Raw genomic sequence first — 20,149 nt, forward strand, 5'->3', positions numbered from 1 at the left:
CACGCTATTTTAAGCAATGAAACACATCGCATTCAGTTACTCTTTAGTAAAACCACTCAACGTGATGACCTTTGATCGAACCGTTTTTTGTTAGTTGCATTTTAATTTTAAAAATGTTTCAGATTTTCTTGAGCTGTTAGAAACTTTTAATTGAAAAGATAATTCAATTCTGCCCCTTTTTGACATTCTGTGCCATTACATTTAACGCGGTTATTTTCCTGACTGCTCCATGTCTGCTGACCGACCTCTACCAGGAAATGGGCAAAAGCGTGATATGCCTAACTTTCCCGTGACAGCAATGCTTATTTACATCACGCGACAATGGTCATTTTCCCTAGGGTGCAATAGAGTTGTTTCACTTTTCTCCTAGCAAGTCGTGGCAACAAGATGGATTCTTTATTGAGAAGTTTTAATCGAAAGAAGATCGTTGATCCAAGCACATTAACCAGCACAGAACTAAACCGCTGTTTATCAATATTTGACCTAACTGTGCTCGGCATCGGAAGCACTTTAGGTGCAGGGATATATGTTTTAGCCGGAGACGTCGCGAGACATGACACCGGTCCAAGTATAGTTCTCTCATTTTTAATCGCTGGTGTCGCCTCGATTCTTTCCGGGTTGTGCTACGGCGAATTCGGTGCCCGCGTCCCCAAAGCCGGCTCAGCGTATGTGTACAGTTACGTTACAATCGGCGAACTGTGCGCTTTTGTGATCGGCTGGAACTTACTTCTAGAATATGTGATCGGAACATCGTCAGTCGCTAGAGCCTGGAGCTCGTATTTTGATTCCCTCTTTGATGGTGCAATTAAGAACTTTACGATCTCAACGATCGGAGAAATGCACGCTTCAGGCATTGCAGAATACCCCGATGTTCTATCAGTTCTTGTGGTTCTAATTTTGACTACCGTTTTAGTTGTGGGAATCAAGAAAACTTCATGGTTCAATACGTTGTTCACTGGCATTAATTTATTCGTTATTCTGTTTATAATATGTGTGGGTGCATTTTACGCCCAACCCAAGAACTGGTCGAGCAGTTTTATGCCTTACGGAATGTCTGGTGTGATGGCTGGGGCAGCCAGTTGCTTCTATGCCTTTGTTGGCTTTGATGTGATTGCAACCACCGGAGAGGAGGCAAGGAACCCCAGTAGAGCTATCCCCATCTCTATCGTTCTCTCTCTTGGTAAGTAACTATACTGAATTGTGATAAATGCATTTTTTATCTTGCAGATCTTCTTGTGCAGATCAGTTTCAAATCCCATTCTCCGGCAATTCCAAAAGTTCGTTCGTTATGGTACTCTGGGTGCGAGAGGGTTTTTTTCCTATTGTTGGCAGCGAAAATTGAGCGGCGAAATTTTCGCTGCCAACATATCGTTTTAGAGACATGCTTTCGAAACGGTTGTTCATTTGCGGTCATGGACCTTTCTTATACTCTATATCTATTTGTTTCTGTTTTTATCATCATTCTGCCTCTTAATTTCCGGCCTTGTCCCAGAGGTTTTAGCCTGGCTGTTGTCGTTTGATGAGGAACTGAGAAGTATCATCTCAGTCTGTCATCTACCTGAAAGGCCATTCCCATCTCCCGACCGACCCATACTTTTTTTTTTAGGAAAACTAAGAATACACTGTCTGATAAGCCCAATTTTATTTTTCATTGCAGAGAAACGAGACCTCTGCGATTTTCTAACCTGCGACAAGAGAGAATTAGATCATTCTCTCTTACTTGCGAGAAACACTTTTAACAGAACATCCCTCCCTTTTGTCATTAAAACTATAGAAAAAAAAAGACAAGCGAAAGTACACGTAGACTGCAAGGAAGGCCGGAAGCGCATGACATGCCCTACGGGCTTGTGAGGCTCGCGCGCTTCGTTTGAAACTCTCACACGGAAAATTTTGTTTTGCAGTCTAAAGTTGAAGTAAAACAATATAAAACCAGGCCCCCAGGCTTTTACTGGACTCAGGCTCCCTCGGTTAATTTTCTTTTCAGCTCTTTTTTCTTTGGGAAACGATAAACATTTTTATGAGGATGGCCTCAAAAGATTTCAAGTGATTCATCCGTATCTAAAGCACCAAAGCATATCGAGTCGAAGCTTTGTTTACTTATCTTCAGACGTTATGGTCTTGTAGATACTTTTTAATGTGGTCTTGAAGTATTCTTGTGAATCTTGAATAATACTGCAACCATAGGGCGACAATCTCGTCGTTTTTACGAGGTTTTCAGTTAAGCAATGACCAAGTGTCTTACATTTGACCCAATGCAATGTGGTCTTATCTACAAGGTGTTTGTATTAACGGAGCACTTGGTCATGAGGCGAGGATAACCTGCGATCAGACATTCTTACTTCCCTTTTTTTCGCGGAAAAGCCATGATGTGAAGCTTACCAATATTTATCTGGAATTTTCAATTCATACAGTTTTCTGTTTTCTGGCTTACTTCGGCGTGTCTGCAGTCCTAACGCTGATGTGGCCTTCCAGTGACCTTCCTGTTGATGGAACTTTACCCAATGTGTTTGCTTGGAGAGGAGCCCCTTGGGCCAAATATGTGATTGCTGTCGGAGCCCTGTGTGGATTGACATCGTCTTTACTCGGAGCACTCCTACCATTACCCAGAATGCTGTATTCCATGGCTAGCGACGGTCTCATTTTCAAGTGAGTTTTAAATGAACTTTTCATATAAGGTCCATAAACTCGGCCCGGGGTCTACTCTACTCCGGTGACCACTTCAGTAAAAACAAAACAGTTGTATAGCGTTGTTTGCTATGCCGTAGAGTACAGTATGAAAAGTCAAAGCAACCTCGATTTGTTCTGACGAAGCACTAGTTACTAGGTACCGTTATAGGTTGTTGAGAAAATTATTGGGCTAGTGGTACTTTCACATTTTATACTTGAACTCCGTTACTTTGAGATAGTCAGAACCCACTGTTTGTTTGTAGCGTAAGAGAACTCCCAAACTAAGGATGAAAGTTAAGCTATATGAGCTCAAAAACTGTGCCTGATGTGTACGGAGACAACGGATAGCCAACGACAGCACCAACGTTCAGGGTTCCAGCTTGCCTCGCGAACGGTGATTGCATTATCCAATCATGCCAGCCCACAGGGCAACCAATCAGCGTAGAAACAGACTTAGCACAGGAGCCGCAAAACACAGGTTTCGAACCTTTTCAAAGACTTTCTCCAACCAATATAAGCGTGAGCAACATATAAGGCTTCCAACCATCGCAATCTCGCGTGTTTTCGAACCATTTTACAACACAAATCAGGGCCAAAATAGGAAGCTATTTAGTCTATGTTTAGTCTATCTATGTACTTATTGTTTCTGTTGATAACGCACTGTTATTTTTCAGATTCCTTGCCAAGGTTAATCCCAGAACGGAAATCCCAATGATTGCTACAGTGATATCAGGCGTATTCTCGGCGATTCTGGCTTTCATTTTCAACCTTCATGATTTAGTCGAGATGATGTCGATTGGTACTCTTCTGGCCTATACCATGGTAGCTGTGTGTGTGTTGGTTCTTAGGTATCAGCCAGACACAATAGGCCTCATCAAAGAAAATAGCTCGGAAACAAGCTTGAGTTCGCATTTAGCGGAGAAAAACATTTCCAAGGAAGATACTCCGCTGTTAGGAGTGCTCTTACGAGATGCCCGCAAGCCATCGCGTAAAACGGCTTTGTTAGCGCTAATTGCCACAGTTGTTAGCTGCATTGGTTTTGCAGGTGTTTGCGCGCTGATTATTTGGGCTTCGCATGACTTGTTACAGGCGAGGTGGTGGGCCATTTTAATGATGGTTCTAGTAGGCGCGGCAGCTATTGGCTCCATGGTTGTGCTCCTTTTGTTACCCCAGAATAAGACGCCCCTACCGTTTAAGGTCCCCTTCGTTCCTCTGCTGCCTCTCCTCTCAGTGTTCATCAACTTATTCCTGATTTTGAAACTCTCTTATTTGACCTGGATACGATTTGCTGTTTGGATGGTGATTGGTGAGTACTTTGATCGTTAAAACAATGACTTTTGCCTATATTATTGTTGTAGGGTAGGGGGTAGATTAGGTTAGATTAGTCGGAGAGGGTGTAGAAAGGTACAAAAAGCGGCGAGTTTAACAGGACCAGGTTGTCAAAAGCGTTCAAAGCTTAGGCAACAGTATGGAAAAGACTGTCATAATATACGCAAAATAAAAACGCGAATTCAGTTTTCTTCGTTATGTCGGTAAAAATAAGCTACTTTGGTTTTGCAACGCATGAGTCAGTCGATACTTCTATTGTCTTCAGTTGCGAGTGGCGTTTGCAGTCATTGTGCACCGAGAGTTGAACTGCACTCCGTGAGTTTTATGGGACGGGGAATTTAATGGCAATTGAGGGGACAGGTGAGGGGTAACAGCCCCGGAATCAGCGAATTCCAGAGCTGCGCCCTCCTAAAAACGCCGGTACTGCATGATATATTGCTGTTTTTGAAAGGACAACTTGTGTAAACCTTTTTCTCTGTTTTTCTAGGCTTGTCTATTTACCTGTTTTATGGTCTACGACACAGCGTAGAGAAAGAAAGACAAGAAGAACAGCACACAGAAAAAAGCCAGCCGACTTGAGAGCTGTCAGTGTCGATGATGGTTTGTCAAGTAGTCGGGAAGTTTTTTCCAACCTGGAGGAGCACATTACATAGTAACTGTCAACAACTATTAAAAATGAAAAAAAGTGAAAGAATATAGTGAACTTGATTATGAACATACGTTAGGTGCTCGTCACGTCATGTACTTTCGTCCAGTTAACCTTGGCCTTGCGTAACGACACGTCACTGTTACGGACATCTCGATAATAGAGAGCTTAAGCAACAACGACGGCAAGGGCTACGAAAACGTCAGTTAAAAAATGAATTCGCGCTTTATCGCGCTTATTCCATCTCGTTTAATTTATCATATGTGGGCAAATTGTTTTGGAGTGGAATTCTGAAGGACTGTGTCAAAGTTCAGGAAAAGAAACAGAAAGTTGTCTTGTGTTTACGTCCTCGACAAAACGTGAAATTAAGCATTTTAACGTTGTAGTCGTGCAACGACGGCTAAGAAAGGTACAAAAAAGCGTGATGCACGTGTAGTTGTTTTGCTAATCTAACCTATTGCCACCATGTCCAGCCCTGGCCATGAAATCCAGAGTTTCTTCACTTCTTACTTAGTTCCACACTTCTCAGAGGTGTGGAAGTGTGGAGTAGTCCGACAAAGTAAGGATATTGTCGCACTTTTCCCCCAGTCATGAACCCCTTGTCATTCTTTACTTAGTTCCACACTTCTCAGAGGTCTGGAAGTGTGGAAAAGTCTGACAAAGTAAGGATATTGTCGCACTTTTCCCCCAGTCATGAACCCTTTGTCATTCTTTACTTAGTTCCACACTTCTCAGAGGTCTGGAAGTGTGGAATAGTCCGACAAAGTAAGGATATTGTCGCACTTTTCCTCCAGTCATGAACCCCTTGTCATTCTTTACTTAGTTCTACACTTCTCAGAGGTGTGGAAGTGTGGAATAGTCCGACAAAGTAAGGATATTGTCGCACTTTTCCCCCAGTCATGAACCCTTTGTCATTCTTTACCTTGTTCCACACTTCTCAGAGGTGTGGAACTGTGGAATAGTCTGACAAAGTAAGGATATTGTCGCACTTTTCCCCAGTCATGAACCCTTTGTCATTCTTTACCTTGTTCCACACTTCTCAGAGGTGTGGAACTGTGGAATAGTCTGACAAAGTAAGGATATTGTCGCACTTTCCCTGAGTCACGAGAAGCTCAGTGCGCTTTATCAGCGCTTGGTTTTATTCCTGTATGGTTTCTTACATTTTTCCTTAAGAACTATTTTTATTTTGAATAGCAGATATAACCATTGTTTCAATGCCAGCTGTTGAAAGAAACTTAACGTTAAGAAATCCGATCTCCAACCAAGCTTTGTTCCTTATCAGTACGGGTTCAAATTCACCATATATTCGCCATATATCCACTGTTTCGCAGTTTTTCCTCTTCTCTAAGGTTATATAAATGCTGGACATAAATTATGAAAAAGAAGCAACACCACGCTCGGAGGTGAGCGGCTCGAGGCCAAGAAACCGCGAAAAAGAATTCACCTAAGGGTGACTCTCTAAAGACGAAGAGGAGGGTGGACCATGCAAATATTTTAGTATTGTCACGTGCCGTAGAGATAACATAAATATTGCCGACCCTATAACACGCACCCAAACAGTGATCCCCCTTTTCCACAGAGAGATCTGCAGGTAGCTACTCTAGGCCGATAAGTCACAATTATTACTTTATACAGAATGCTGTATATTTTTAGACCAATTTAGGTCATGAACCTGATGAAGGAATAGAACAATAACAATTGATTTGAGCATTTATAAACTTTATCAAGTTGATCTTAAAGCGAGGAAGATAGAACGTACATACTCTGCATTCTTTACTACCTATTTTTAACGGTGTCACGATCTTAAGAGACCTGACTGTTGTACCCAATTGAAAGCTCCCGGGGTTAAGATTCTTAGTGTATTGTATTTGCGTTATAATGTGGCATTCACATTTAAATGATATGGAAATTCCTAAAACAAAACGTTTTATACCCAAAGGGTTTGAATTGGGTACGACATTGAATCAGCCGAATAGATCTATAGGAAGGAGAAAAACCCAGAATAAGACGTCTCATATATGGCACATTAAGATGAAAAATTTCAAACATAAAAATCCATAGATTAGATGACGTTGTTGAGGTTTCCGTTGAAAAATGAATAAATAAATAAACGAAGATAAAGGACTGACGGGGACTTCGTGACAGAGAAAACGTAAGCTTGTTTTATGGTCGGGTATTCAAACAGATGGCAGTGAAACAAGGCTAATATCTTCTAGTCATAAAATTGTTGTCTAAACTTAAAATAGCATTTAAAAAGATGTAAAACGAGTTGAAGGAATAAAACCAACAAATACTCCCACTGCGCTTTATTCTCATTTCATACATAGGAGTGTAAATTCGTGACTGGGGGGAAAGTCCCAAAAACCACACATTTTTCAACCATTTTCTCAGTTTAACAATAACGCATTACCGCGAATCTTCGTATATTTTTGCACAGTGTGACAATATCCTGACTCTGACAGACTATTTCATACTTCCACACCTCTGAGAAGTGTAGAACTAAGTAAAGAATGACAGGGGTTTCGTATGACCAGGGGAAAAGTGCGACAATATCCTTACTTTGTCAGACTTTTCCACACTTCCAGACCTCTAAGAAGTGTGGAACTAAGTAAAGAATGACAAAGGGTTCATGACTGAGGAAAAGTGTCACATTATCCTTACTTTGTCAGACTTTTCCACACTTCCAGACCTCTGAGAAGTGTGGAACTAAGTAAAGAATGACAAAAGGTTCATGACTGGGGAAAAGTGTGACATTATCCTTACTTTGTCAGACTTTTCCACACTTCCAGACCTCTGAGAAGTGTGGAACTAAGTAAAGAATGACAACGGGTTCATGACTGGGGAAAAGTATGACATTATCCTTACTTTGTCAGACTTTTCCACACTTCCAGACCTCTGAGAAGTGTGGAACTAAGTAAAGAATGACAACGGGTTCATGACTGGGGAAAAGTGTGACATTATCCTTACTTTGTCAGACTTTTCCACACTTCCAGACCTCTGAGAAGTGTGGAACTAAGTAGAGAATGACAAAGGGTTCATGACTGGGGGAAAGTGCGACAATATCCTTATTTTGTCAGACTTTTCCACACTTCCAGACCTCTGAGAAGTGTGGAACTAAGTAAAGAATGACAAAGGGTTCATGACTCGCGGAAAGTGCGACAATATCCTTACTTTGTCAGACTTTTCCACACTTCCACACCTCTGAGAAGTGTGGAACTAAGTAAAGAATGACAAAGGGTTCATGACGGGCCGAAAAGTGTGATATTATCCTTACTTTGTCAGACTTTTCCAAACTTCCAGACCTCTGAGAAGTGTGGAACTAAGTAAAGAATTACAAGGGGTTAGTGCCTGTGAGAAAAGTGCGACAATATCCTTACTTTGTCAGACTTTTCCACACTTCCACACCTCTGAGAAGTGTGGAACTAAGTAAAGAATTACAAGGGATTAGTGCCTGTGGGAAAAGTGCGACAATATCCTTACTTTGTCAGACTTTTCCACACTTCCACACCTTTGAGAAGTGTGGAACTTAGGATGAAAAAGGAAAGTAGGGATCTTGTGGCCAGCACTGGACATTTGTGGAGCCCAGAAGTTTGACTAAACTGGACTCTGGACTCTTGCTAGTTATGAACTCTCGCTATCAGAAACTTACGGACATTGTTCTGGTCCTGGCAGTGCGCTTTCACTGTGCTAACTCTCAGTTGCAACGGACGTCGACCGCAGCTTTCGGCAGTCAGATCCAATGAGGTTCTGATGTTTTAAGGATGAAATTATTCTTTCAAACTTAAAAACTCAATGATCCACTGTTCTCTGCGGAAGACACAACGGTTCCTCTGTTCTCTAAATTTTATTTCAAAATGTACAGTTAAACCTCCATTAAGCGGCCACCCTCGGGGTACCTGCAAGTGGCTGCTTATTGGAGGTTGGCCGCTCAATAGAGGTTCGTCATTGATCAGCATAATCTTTAGCAGAGACACAACTTTATTTTGAAACAAAAGCGTGACGGAAGAAGCATTAACAATCAGTTGGCACCTTCTATCTCGAACCATATTGACTATTTTCTAATCCCCCATAATACACTCTGTTTGCCCCCACCCCCCCAAATATTGCATAACTTATTGTCTTTAAATGCCTCTTGGGAAAATGCAGTACTCCTAGGATCATTTGAAAACAATGGTTTATGCAAAATTTGGGGTACAATCAGAGTGTATTATGGGGGATTCGAAAATCGAGAATTTTCCTTCATCACATTCTTGAAATGAAGCCAAAGTATAGATCAGTGTATCATGCGCTTGATCTCTCGTTGGACCAGCCGAAAGGTGGTCGCGGCCGCTTAATAGAGGGTTACTTCCCCATCATTTTGTACAATCATTTCGGGACTTTGATTACTGGCCACTTAATAGAGGGTGGCCCCTGATGGAGGTTCGACTGTTTCTTTGTTGGCTAAATGTTCCTAGCCTGTGAACAGGCTATCTGTTTGAGGTCCCCAAACAGAGAGCCTGTTCACAGGCAAAATGTTACTAATCATGTTCTCTTGTTCCCAAACCTCCTGGGTGGTCCTTAGTATTGAACATTGCGCTTCCATAAAAGGAAAAACTTCAAAGTATCCGTGGGGGCACGAGCCCCATTTCCCTCATCCTTAACGGACATCGAGCGTCATCACTTAATATTTCGAGATTTAAAACAACTTACAAGGAAATCCGTTTTATTTACAGTTATGGGCTCCAGTTATTTATTAATACCTAAGTTTTTGATTTACTTTTTTTCTGCTGCGCATCAATCGAAACTGATGAAATGTAAGTACGTGAAGTACGGGGGGGACACGCGCTTATTTAGCCTAGACAAGCATGTGCCGCTGAACAGGGTATGATTTTCAGATCGAGGAGAAACGGATGTTTTCGCAGGCTATAGCCAGAGTTTACTGTACAAGCTTCTGCTTATAAGTAAGTGAAGCTCTTGAGCGGTGGGCGTACTTCCTAGTGATAGGCTAATGGGTATGTGCCGCTGGATGGGGTCGCATTTTCACGAATGGATATGGGGTTACATTTTCATAAGAGTTACTAGAATGGGGTTGCACTTTTTCACGATTTTTGGGGTCGGAAAATTTAAGTATATAGGGATTTAAAATAGCAAGATTTACACCACATTAAGTTTAACAAATGTGTCAGTCCATTTCGGGATGATTTCGTTGAAAGGCTTTATAAGGAAGATCCATAAATAGAAAGTGACTAAGTTGGGACTGCGAAAATTGATTTTTTCCCAAAGTGGCTAAGGGACGGACCATTAGAAAAGTTATGGGGGGGGGGGGGGGGGGGGGGAGGAGGGGAGTTTTCGAGCCGCAGGAATTTTTTTTCGTTATCAAATTCCTTGTATGAATTTATTTTAGGCAATAGCATGAACATTTTTTAGGATTAATTGGCATGCAAGAATTTTTTTCATTTAATTTTCCCTTGCGCGAATACTTTTTGTGTATTTCGCCCCCCCCCCCCCCAATAAGTTTTCTAATAGTCCATCCCTAAGATGGGGTCTATAATATAGCCACAGAATAGACTATAATGGTGTAGGGGTTCTGAGAGGCCACTAGTGTGCAATTTGTGTTATGATTTTAAATTATTTGGATAAAGTCGATGTACATAGGACTGTATAAGACTCCAAATAAAGCATTGTCTTGTCTTGTCTATACCAGGGGCGGATCCAGGATTTTTTTAAGGAGGGGGTGCACTCGTCTCTTGCTCTACTTCAACACCAATAAACCACTTAGTTTTTTTGAATACCAGTTGTATGAGAAAACCGCAGGTCATCTCAGGGGGGGGGGGGGGGGGTGCGCACCCCCTGCACCCTCCCCCTAGATCCGCCCCTGTATACCCAGCAAAAATTAACCAACTAGCCCCGCCCAAGAGTATCATCCCCTTCCCTCTAGAAAATTAAGTTTGACCTCGTAAAACAATACACTGAATACAGTCACACGGTATTTCTGGCCAATTTGAAACATGATAAGCTTCGCGGAGTTTCCGATTACATACTGTTGCACTTTACAACTGAAAGCGAGTAGAGGCGAACGGTAAGTACAATCTTTTCAGCTTGTTTGCGTGTATTAATTTATCAACAGAACTTCTTGTCCGTGCCATTTTAAAAGTAGAACCAACAAAAAATAGGAGCACGGCCTCTGTAGATGCTACCTTAACGGAGCTACGTCGCAATACTGCTTGTAAATGTGCGAGATTTGAGTCGGCAAATCAAGCATACGCCATATTGTGTGTCAATATGACATCAAATACGTAACAGTTTATGAATGAAGAAACTTCATGGTCTTTCCTTCGTGATATCCTTTGAATAATGACGCTCAGCCATAAAGAGCTATATTTTGTGACAGAAATGAGATCGAAGCTCATTCCTTTTTCGTAGAAATGACGCCTGTATCTCGTTAAAACCACACGCGCTAAATGTTTGAGTTCAAATGACGGAGAGCATATTTTAAAAAGACATTCTCATATCTACTAAACGTAACGAGAACAATGTTTCTATTTTTTAACACACCGTTTGTAAAAACAGAAATGTACGTAAGTTTGCTTTTCCTTCTAGGAAAAATCCCCTAGGGGAACTCCCATATAAAAGTGACAGGATGTTTCGACTCGCTTTGGGGTCAGAATTTCAGATTTTGGCTTGGGGTATTTGGGATGGAACGTCACTATATTTGCCCATTCAGGTATCGATTAGGGCTGTCCGTAAAGAAGTTAACGAAAAATACCGTGATTTCTTTAAGGGTCAGTTTAAGCTTGAGCCACACTCACATTGGTCTCCTTTTGATTTTGCGGCGAGCATCCCCGTCACTTTTATATGGGAGTTCCCCCCGGGGAAAAATCTTGACTGCTTCCGCACATATGAGTCTACTTGTAATGTGAATATGTTTTTTTTTCGGAATCAAAACAGGAAGTCTATGATGTGATGGGCACTAGCCAGGGTTGCAGTATTTTTCTTTTTCTTTTAGCCAGGCCGTCTATTTTTGCCTGCTCCTTGCACGGCGTATTCCTAGGCCTTCTCGGTAACGCATACTAGTTTGCGCGGAATAATGAGGCCTTGGGATTAGATTTAATTCTACAATTAAATTCTGCAAGTGGTGCATCCACTGTCTATTTCATGTTCTCAAGAAAGTGCTGTCTCTCTTTTACTGTCAAACAACAGCGTTACATCGTATCTTCCTTTTGACTGTTGGATAAAGGATCGAAAGGAATCTTGACTCATTTTATATAGGAAACGTCCTTTGACATCATAGACTTCCTGTGTTTTCCGAGAAACAGCTGTTCAATGATGTCATTAGGGACTTCAAGCACATCGCTACGATCTCTACTTCGAAAGCAATTCTCGTCCCCAGAGCCCGTCGTTTCTTGGTCACGTGGTCGGGAAAGGAGGGGCAGAGCCACTGGTCGGTTACAAATTAAGCCGAGTGGTTCTGGGGACGAGAATGTTCGGCGGCCGAAAGTAAAAGAGCCAAGAATGACGCACTGCGCAGGCTTAGAAATGACCGTTCGCTGTAACGTCAAATCCTACAACGTGAAGACCTGTCTTGTGGCGTAGTCGCTACTACGTTAGTATAAAAGTCGCCTTTTTTCCTATTTTTTACAATCACTGGTTTTAAAACCCATCATAGATAGTTTTTCACTTTATCAAGAAATTATTTTACGCTTCTGGTTTTTCAGTAATCACGTCCTCCCTGCGTTTTACTTACAGCGAACGCAAATGAGCGAGAAACCCCGTAGTCACTTGCTTAAAGTTGAAATTTGGCGGACGATAGTGACGTACTTTCCCCAAGACTCCGCATAGTAAACATCACCGTAGCGTTTTGCCTAAAGTCCCTATTGACAGTTGTGTCGGTTGGTAATTCTACAAGTAATGAGACCACATTCCAGACTTCCTATTGAGGAATAACTTTCCATTATGGCAGACATTATAAACACAATATTGGTTTTTATTAACTTATAGTTTCGAAAAACATATCTCCATAAATGTTGTACACGAATTTTCTACCATAATAATAATGATACTTATTGATTTGTATTGCGCAAATATCAATCCAGAGAAAGAAAATTTCATCTGCGCATTGCATAAATTCTACTTAGAAATCCTATTTAAAAAACTATGTTCCATCCTAATTCTAAAAATCCTAAACACAATGACTAATTATTCCTTAAAATCCTATTTACACACCTTTTTTTTATAAAAATAATAACAACAATGAATTAGCTGGGAAACGCCTTCTGAAACAAATGAGTTTTAAGAGCCTTTTTAAAACCATTAACTGAAGGTATATTTCTAATAGAAAGGGGAAGATCGCTCCATAATTTTGGGGCAGCCATATAAAAAGATCGATCGCCCAGCAGCGTGGTAAACTAACTTGCATAATGGCATGTTAGGACGTTTGCCGTCATTTGATCTTAGACAATATCTAACCCCAGTGCATATTATTTAAGAGCAGTTTCCCTGACTAAGGGCCTGTTTACATGGAGGTGGGGGACCCCAGGTAGGTGAGGCAACCCCCTTAGGAGGGGTAACCCGCCTGTCCATATAATCTCTCATTTTAATTTGATCACGGTTACATGATAGGTGGGGTGACCCGCCACATGTTACCTCACCTACCTGGGGTCCCCCAACTCCATGTAAATATGCCCCCAATACCAACAAGCCGCACGAAATAAATGGGGGAACCACGCATGCGTGCAAAGTAAATCATCCGAGGTGAATTTTTCTTGACTTTAGGAATTAATTTTTACTTGCTTTATATCTAAACTTCAGGTTAAAACCTTTTTGGTTGCGTAAATTGCATTTTTTGTTCCGATTCTTAAGTGTGAACAAGCAGCTGAGTCGGCAAAGGCAAATTAGTAAACCTTACCTAATTTAGTTACTTATGAAGTCTTGAGTAATGTTATGTGTGTGTAACTGAATGTTATGTTATGTAGCATAGGGAAGACATCTTGAGTCTAGGACTTACACTGAAACGCGCAAACCATATTTTCCTTCGTTAACACCTGCAAAGGCAAAGGCTCATGGCCTTACCTCTACAGCTAACTCATTCCTCTATAACGGACACCTCTATAAGACAGACAACCTTAAAGACGGACACCAGGTGTTTGTCCCTGCCGATTGTCAGTCATATTACTGTAACTATACTCTCTATAAGACGGACACCTCTTTAAGACCGACAACGAACAATTTTGAAACTGTCAACGGACAACTGGGAAGTGCTTTATGCAGAAAAAAAACCTCAAAACGGAAATGTCGGTGCTCTATGATAATATGACAGTAAATTGCAAAATCTTTGCCATGATATTTTGTAGTCTTACTTCAGCTTGCAGAGTGTGTACTGTTAGGCTTTTGGGCGGACCCCGAAGCCGTGAAAGTTTGCTCGTAATGAACCTTTGATTGCTCCAGTTTTTTAGCTGGTTTTACACAAGATAAACACACGTGTATTCATTGCGAATAGGTGTTCAGCTTTAAAATTACTGGTGTCACGTTACCTCGTATCTCTATAAACGGCTGGACACCTCTTATTATTTTTTCCCGGGAGGAAATCTCCAAAAAAGTGACGGGGATGCTCGTTGGAAAGATCAAAATTAAAAGCCTAAAGGAGGCCAATATGGGCGTGGCTAAAGCTTTATTTGACCCCTAAAGGAGACCAATATGGGCGTGGCTGAAGCTTTATTTGACCCCTAAAGGAGACCAATATGGGCGTGGCTCAGGTTTTATTTGACCCCTAAAGGAGACCAATATGGGTATGACTCAAGCTTTATTTGACCGTTAAAGAGACAAAAGAGACCAAACTTCAACACCGTGTAGGAGCCGCTCCTGACAATATAACAGCGTTTTCTTTTTTTATACGAGATATTTGTTTACGCACAACCCTACGAGACACCTCATGGGCATAAATGCTGGCTTTCCGGCCGCCAGAACACCATAAGCGAGGCCAAAATAAGCGTTCCCCGCAGGAGATTCGGTGCCCACAAGTTATTGTGAAAGGTTTGAACCCAGGAGTCATTTCAAAAGTAGGTTGAGTGAACTTAGTCCTGAATAGGACTGTTGGTGTTGACAGTGACTGTCACTGTCAACAACAACAGTCCCGACTACGTTCACCCGGACGATCAAACTCAACCTACTTTCGATAAGTTATCGTAACCTAGGATTTCAGGTTACTTTTATTTACATGTGGCTCAAAATATCATTTAATTCACATTTTCTTCACTTAACTTTAATTTTGTCTTTAGAAAATCAGTACCGCCATGAACAATCTAGAACAGCTCGTGGACGCTTTATGCATTGGTGTACGTGTTGCTTGGCTCCTTCTCAATACCAATCGAGTTGAAAAAGCTATTCAAGTGTACAAGGAATGCTTGACCCTCCTAAATAAAAAAGCCCTTGAAAAAGAAAAGGAATTCGTTGAGCTAACCACCGAGGTGATTTACCTTCCAATGATTATCGCGTACCGTCTTATGAATAACCCCGCGAGTGCCATAGAATGTGGAAGAGAACTCATGGCCATTCAACGAAGAACTGGTAAAAGAGACTTGGAAGGAAAGGTGATGTTTGAACTGGCGATGGTTTATGAACAGCAACTAAAGTATGAGGAAGCAAAACAGTATTATTCAAAAGCACTTACTAGCTATATGGAAACTGGTCAAAAACTAGAAGAAGCATTCTGCCACGGTAAACTTGGAGCGTGTCTTATGTCATTAGGAGAATACGGCAAAGCTAAAGAATGTCTGGAAAAGGGAATTGTCTTCTCTAATCGAGTTGGAGTCCAAGACGTAGGATGCATCTGTTATAGCAAGCTAGGAACTTTATTTTATTCCATTGGTGAGTACGGCAAGGCTAAAGAAAATCTTGAAAAAGCTCTTGCAATCAGTAAAGAGACCGGTGATAAGAGAGGAGAAGCTACCTCTTATGGGAACTTAGGAAACGTTTTTAAGTCCACTGGAGAATACTTAAACGCTAAAGAGTATTTGGAAACAGCACTCTCGATCCTAGGAGAAATTGGCGACAAAAGAGAACTTGGCTCGTGCTATTCTAGCCTAGCAACCGTCTTTCTACATCTTGGTAAAGGTGCCAAGGCTAAAGAATATCTTGAGAAAGCGCTTGCGATGGCAAAAGAAGTTGGTGCAAGGAGAGTTGTAGCCTCGTGTTACGGTAACTTAGCAACTGTAGCCCATTCACATGGTGAAAATGCCAAGGCTAAGGAATATACAAAAAAGGCACTTGTGATCGTGAAGGAAGTTGGTGACAAGAGAGATGAAGCAGCATGCTATGGAAACCTTGGATCAGTGTTACAGTCTTTCGGCAGCTATGCTGAAGCTAAGCAATATCACAGCAGAGCACTTGCTATCAATAGAGAAATTGGCAACGTAACAGGAGAGGGAACAGAGTGTGGAAACCTTGGAAATGTTTTTATGGCTCTTGGTGAATATGCCAAAGCTAAAGAACATTTCGATAAAGCACTTCCGTTAGCAAAGCATACAGGTAACCGAGAAGGAGAAGCTGTTCAGTGTAGAAACCTAGGCACTCTATCGCAGGCTCTCGGTGAGTATTCCAAGGCGAAAGAATACCTCGGAGAGGCACTTTTGATTGCAAAGGAAATTGGAAACCAACGGAAGGAAGCCTTATGTTTAGGAGACCTAGGAACTGTGTTTCAGAATCTCGGGAAATACGTCAAGGCGAGAGAGTATCATGAAAAAGCACTTAGGATTAACAAGAAAATCGGTGACAGGGAAGGAGAAGCAGCAACTCTCGGAAACCTAGGAAGAGTGTACAAATGTTCCGGTGAATATGACAGGGCGATGAAATTTCTTTATGAAGCACTTGATTTGGCGAAAGAAATTGGCAGCAGAGAATACGAAGCTAAAAGCTACCAACATCTAGGAACTGTATTTCTGTCTCTCAACGAAAATGCCAAGGCTAACGAATATCTGGAGAAAGCGCTAGTGATGCACAAAGAGGCTGGAAGCAAATCGTCTGAGTTAACGACCCACTTTTGCCTTTCGCTACTTTTGTTAAATGAAAACCGCATGCATGAAGCTAAGGCACATCTTTTTGAAAGCACGTCCAAGGCTGAGGATATGCGCAGCCTTCTGGGAGAAGATGATAACTTGAAGGTTTCGCTTTTTGACGAACATGTTCATTGTTACCAGTTTCTCAGTTATTTGTTTTGTGCTAATAAAGATCCCTCAAACGCTCTCTACGCTGCGGAGCTTGGACGAGCCAGAGCCCTTGCAGACCTAATGGTAGCTAAGTACTCGATGGAGAATGGGAAACCAGTCAATCCACAGTCATGGGTTGGTAAAGAAGGGATAGTAAAGAACGAAAGTCGCTGTGTGTGCCTATATGTGTCGTATTATCAACAATTTATATTCTTATGGTTACTCAAAGCAGGAGAACCAATGCTTTACAGATCAGTTATGCTTGATAACTGCAAGGCATTAAAACTCGTTGAATATTTGGGCGGTAGAACGCTTGGAAATGTCAACTGTGAGGATCGATCTTGGTGTCCTTCAAATGTAAGTGAGCCAAAGCGAGAATCAGCATCGAATGGAGATATCGCGAACGTTTTCCAAATTTCGACCGAAGAAACCCAAGAGATTCTAGCTTTTTATTACCAAATGATCATCAATCCTGTTGCTGACGTACTCGAGGAACCCGAAATCGTCTTTGTCCCAGATCGCGTCTTTTACAAACTTCCATTTGCGGCTTTAAAGGACCAGAGTGGTAAATATTTGTCAGAAGCTTTCAGAATCCGCGTCGTCCCCTCTTTAACGACTCTGAAGCTTATTCAGGACAGTCCAGCAGATTATCACAGCCAGACTGGTGCACTGATTGTAGGTGATCCCGATGTTGGACAGGTGCGGTATGAAGGTGAAATTTGCCATCCACCGAGGTTGCCGTTTGCGCTAAGAGAAGCAGAGGTGATTTCCCAACTTTTAGGAACAAAACCTCTGGTAGGAAAACATGCAACAAAGCAGGTCATACTACAGAGCATAAATTCAGTGAGTTTGATTCATTTCGCTGCTCATGGTAATGCCGAAAGGGGTGAAATCGTCCTTGCACCATCACTCTCCACTAATGCAATTCCTCAAGAAGAAGACTACCTGCTGACGATGGCCGACATCGCACATGTTCGACTGCGAGCCAAACTGGTAGTCCTCAGTTGTTGTCACAGTGCGGAAGGACAGATCAGAGCCGAGGGAGTGGTTGGAATCGCTCGCGCGTTCTTAGGGGCTGGTGCGCGCTCCGTGTTGGTGGCATTGTGGGCCATAGACGATATTGCAACAGAGCAGTTCATGAGTCGTTTTTACGACCATCTTGTTCGTGGGGAAAGTGCTAGTGAATCTCTTTACCAGGCTATAAAGTGGATGAGGAATAACGGCTTTTCCGACATACAAGAATGGGCACCCTTTCAGCTGATTGGAGATAACGTGACATTTCATTTTGACAAATAAAGGTAAGTATTCGTTATTTTCTTTGATTTGTTTTGTTTATTAGGCAATTTCACGTTCTGCAACAATGGAAAACGGCTTGTTTAGACGTTAGTGTGCTGTACGTTTATTCCACTGGGTATGCTTGTAACAACGGGCAGTTCAGTCTTTTGTATCAGAAATTCATAAAGTAACTAAACTGAAGCTAAGTGAGAAAAATAAAAGGAAAATAATCTTCGTAGAAATCGAACGAAATGCGCGTTTCAGCTGGGATGACCTTTTATATACATGGCGTTGATAGTTGTTTACTAATTTATTCTTCCTTTCTCATGGTAGATTAAGTGGAAAATTTAAATGAAAACCCCTGGCTGTTCAACTTAAAAACGATGGCCCGACGATTTATAGCCAAAAGCATTTGTATTTTTCTTTTCTTTTTTTAGGGGGGGGGGGGAGGGGGGGAGGAAGGGGCTGAAGGGGTGAGCTGAAATTGAACATATGCTATTCTCGAAGTAATTGTCACATTGTTTCCGCCTTTATTTAAGAGGAGGTTCGGGGACCACAATTTTAGAGTACCACTGACCAATTGTATCTTGTATTTTAACGCAACCTTTGGTAGGCAAATAGGTCCCTTTTAGACAATTGTGTGGGACTGTAAGGTATCTGGCGCTTAAAATGGGGTCCTTCACTGATTCTTTTATTATAGACCGCGATGATCTTCTATAACTAGATATTACTGCTGTCTTTCCATAGGTTTTCCCGCTTGATCCTGGGAGATCTAGGTACGTTCGACATATTAAAGCGCAGATGATGGTAGCAAAGACTTGACGGAATGATTGCATTCTGTTGTTGACTTCCAGTAAACTCTGCTTTGGTTTTCCAAATAGGATATTGATGCCTCTACAAAGACAATGATCTGTACTTTCATTTGAAGAAGGAGCCTAACAACTGAAACTTTTAAGTAACGTTGTTTCTTTTAAAATTGCTGCGCAAAAGGTTTGGCCACTTAGTGTGACACGGGTTGGTTTGAGCAATTCGTATCGTTCTTTTTTACGATTAGCGCGTCCTATACAGGGGCGGAGGAGGGTGCAGGGGGTGCGCACCCCCCCCCCCCCCCCCCCCCCCCCGAGATGACCTGCGGTTTTCTAATACAACTGGTATTCTGCAAAAAAAAAAAACTATGTGGTTAATTGGTGTTGAAGTAGAGCAAGAGACGAGTGCACCCTCTCCTAAAAAAATCCTGGATCCGCCCCTGCTATACATATCTTTATATTGCCAAATTATGTAACATTTTCACCACAAGAGCTTATCTTCTCCGAACATATTGGATACTAGCATTTGACCATAGTTAATTGAGTGGAATGGTTATGAAACCCGTCAGACTCCTTTGTTATATGTTTTTGTGCACCTGAAAGTGCACAACGTTCAAAAGAATTCCTATCATTTTGATTGTATTGACCAATAAAAACGTTGCATTAATTTATTCCGTAACAATTTGCCAACAGAAAACAAAGGATTGTGCACTTTCAGGGTGCTCCCAACATAAACTGCAGCACTGTTGTTTTTATCATTGATGTTTGCGCTTTTCATAACCAGTCTCCTCTAATAACTATGATTTGACTTAAGAGTCACACGTTACAGATCTCTCTCCGATAAATTAATTTTCTCTGTTGATTCATGAGCGACTATTCATTCAACAGACAGACCACACAAAACTTGTAGAAATGAGAGGAAAAAAAGGTACTTAGGACTCTATGGCTAGCCAGCGAGCAAACTCTCTGTGCCGGGCAGCGGGGGCATGATCAGTGAAGACGGGGGGACGCAGAACCAGAGCCTCCCAGAGAGCTTGCTCACAGGCTACTCTTTATCTCTCTTTCAAGGTTCCCCACTTGATACTGACTTTGCTGATTTTAAAACTGGAAATCTAGAATGTTCAGCCTTTCTCGAGCTATGGAAATTTTGAGTCAATATTTGGTTCTTCGAACAGATATTTCGAAGAAAACAGTCGCTGAGTGCACCTGTCTTAAAGGGAAAACACCGTATTGTCAAAACTCGATAA

General features: G+C 41.7%; 2 protein-coding genes across 2 annotated transcripts; both read left to right on the plus strand.

Annotated features, from left to right (window-relative positions):
• The first annotated feature begins 290 nt into the window (after positions 1–290).
• On the plus strand, positions 291–5,071 carry LOC140940304 (high affinity cationic amino acid transporter 1-like). Its single transcript, XM_073389231.1, has 4 exons — positions 291–1,180; positions 2,412–2,646; positions 3,342–3,973; positions 4,484–5,071. The coding sequence occupies exons 1-4, from the start codon at positions 388–390 to the stop codon at positions 4,573–4,575; spliced, it is 1,752 nt and encodes a 583-aa protein (XP_073245332.1). The 5' UTR covers positions 291–387; the 3' UTR covers positions 4,576–5,071.
• A 10,920-nt stretch (positions 5,072–15,991) lies between these two features.
• On the plus strand, positions 15,992–19,165 carry LOC140940520 (tetratricopeptide repeat protein 28-like). The gene is made up of 2 exons (XM_073389506.1): positions 15,992–18,119; positions 18,844–19,165. Exon 1 carries the CDS (start codon positions 16,075–16,077, stop codon positions 18,115–18,117), a length of 2,043 nt encoding a protein of 680 aa, XP_073245607.1. The 5' UTR covers positions 15,992–16,074; the 3' UTR covers positions 18,118–18,119; positions 18,844–19,165.
• The last annotated feature ends 984 nt before the right edge of the window (positions 19,166–20,149 follow it).

The sequence above is a fragment of the Porites lutea genome, chromosome 6 (genome assembly GCF_958299795.1).
Source record: "Porites lutea chromosome 6, jaPorLute2.1, whole genome shotgun sequence".
Lineage (NCBI taxonomy): Eukaryota > Metazoa > Cnidaria > Anthozoa > Scleractinia > Poritidae > Porites > Porites lutea.

Excerpts from the sequence above, each read along its gene's own strand:
- LOC140940304 (XM_073389231.1), top strand. The coding sequence starts at position 388 with ATGGATTCTTTATTGAGAAGTTTTAATCGAAAGAAGATCGTTGATCCA. Across the intron at positions 2,647-3,341 it reads AGCGACGGTCTCATTTTCAA|ATTCCTTGCCAAGGTTAATC; the intron begins GTGAGTTTTAAA and ends GTTATTTTTCAG. Across the intron at positions 3,974-4,483 it reads TGCTGTTTGGATGGTGATTG|GCTTGTCTATTTACCTGTTT; the intron begins GTGAGTACTTTG and ends CTGTTTTTCTAG.
- LOC140940520 (XM_073389506.1), top strand. The coding sequence starts at position 16,075 with ATGGCTCTTGGTGAATATGCCAAAGCTAAAGAACATTTCGATAAAGCA.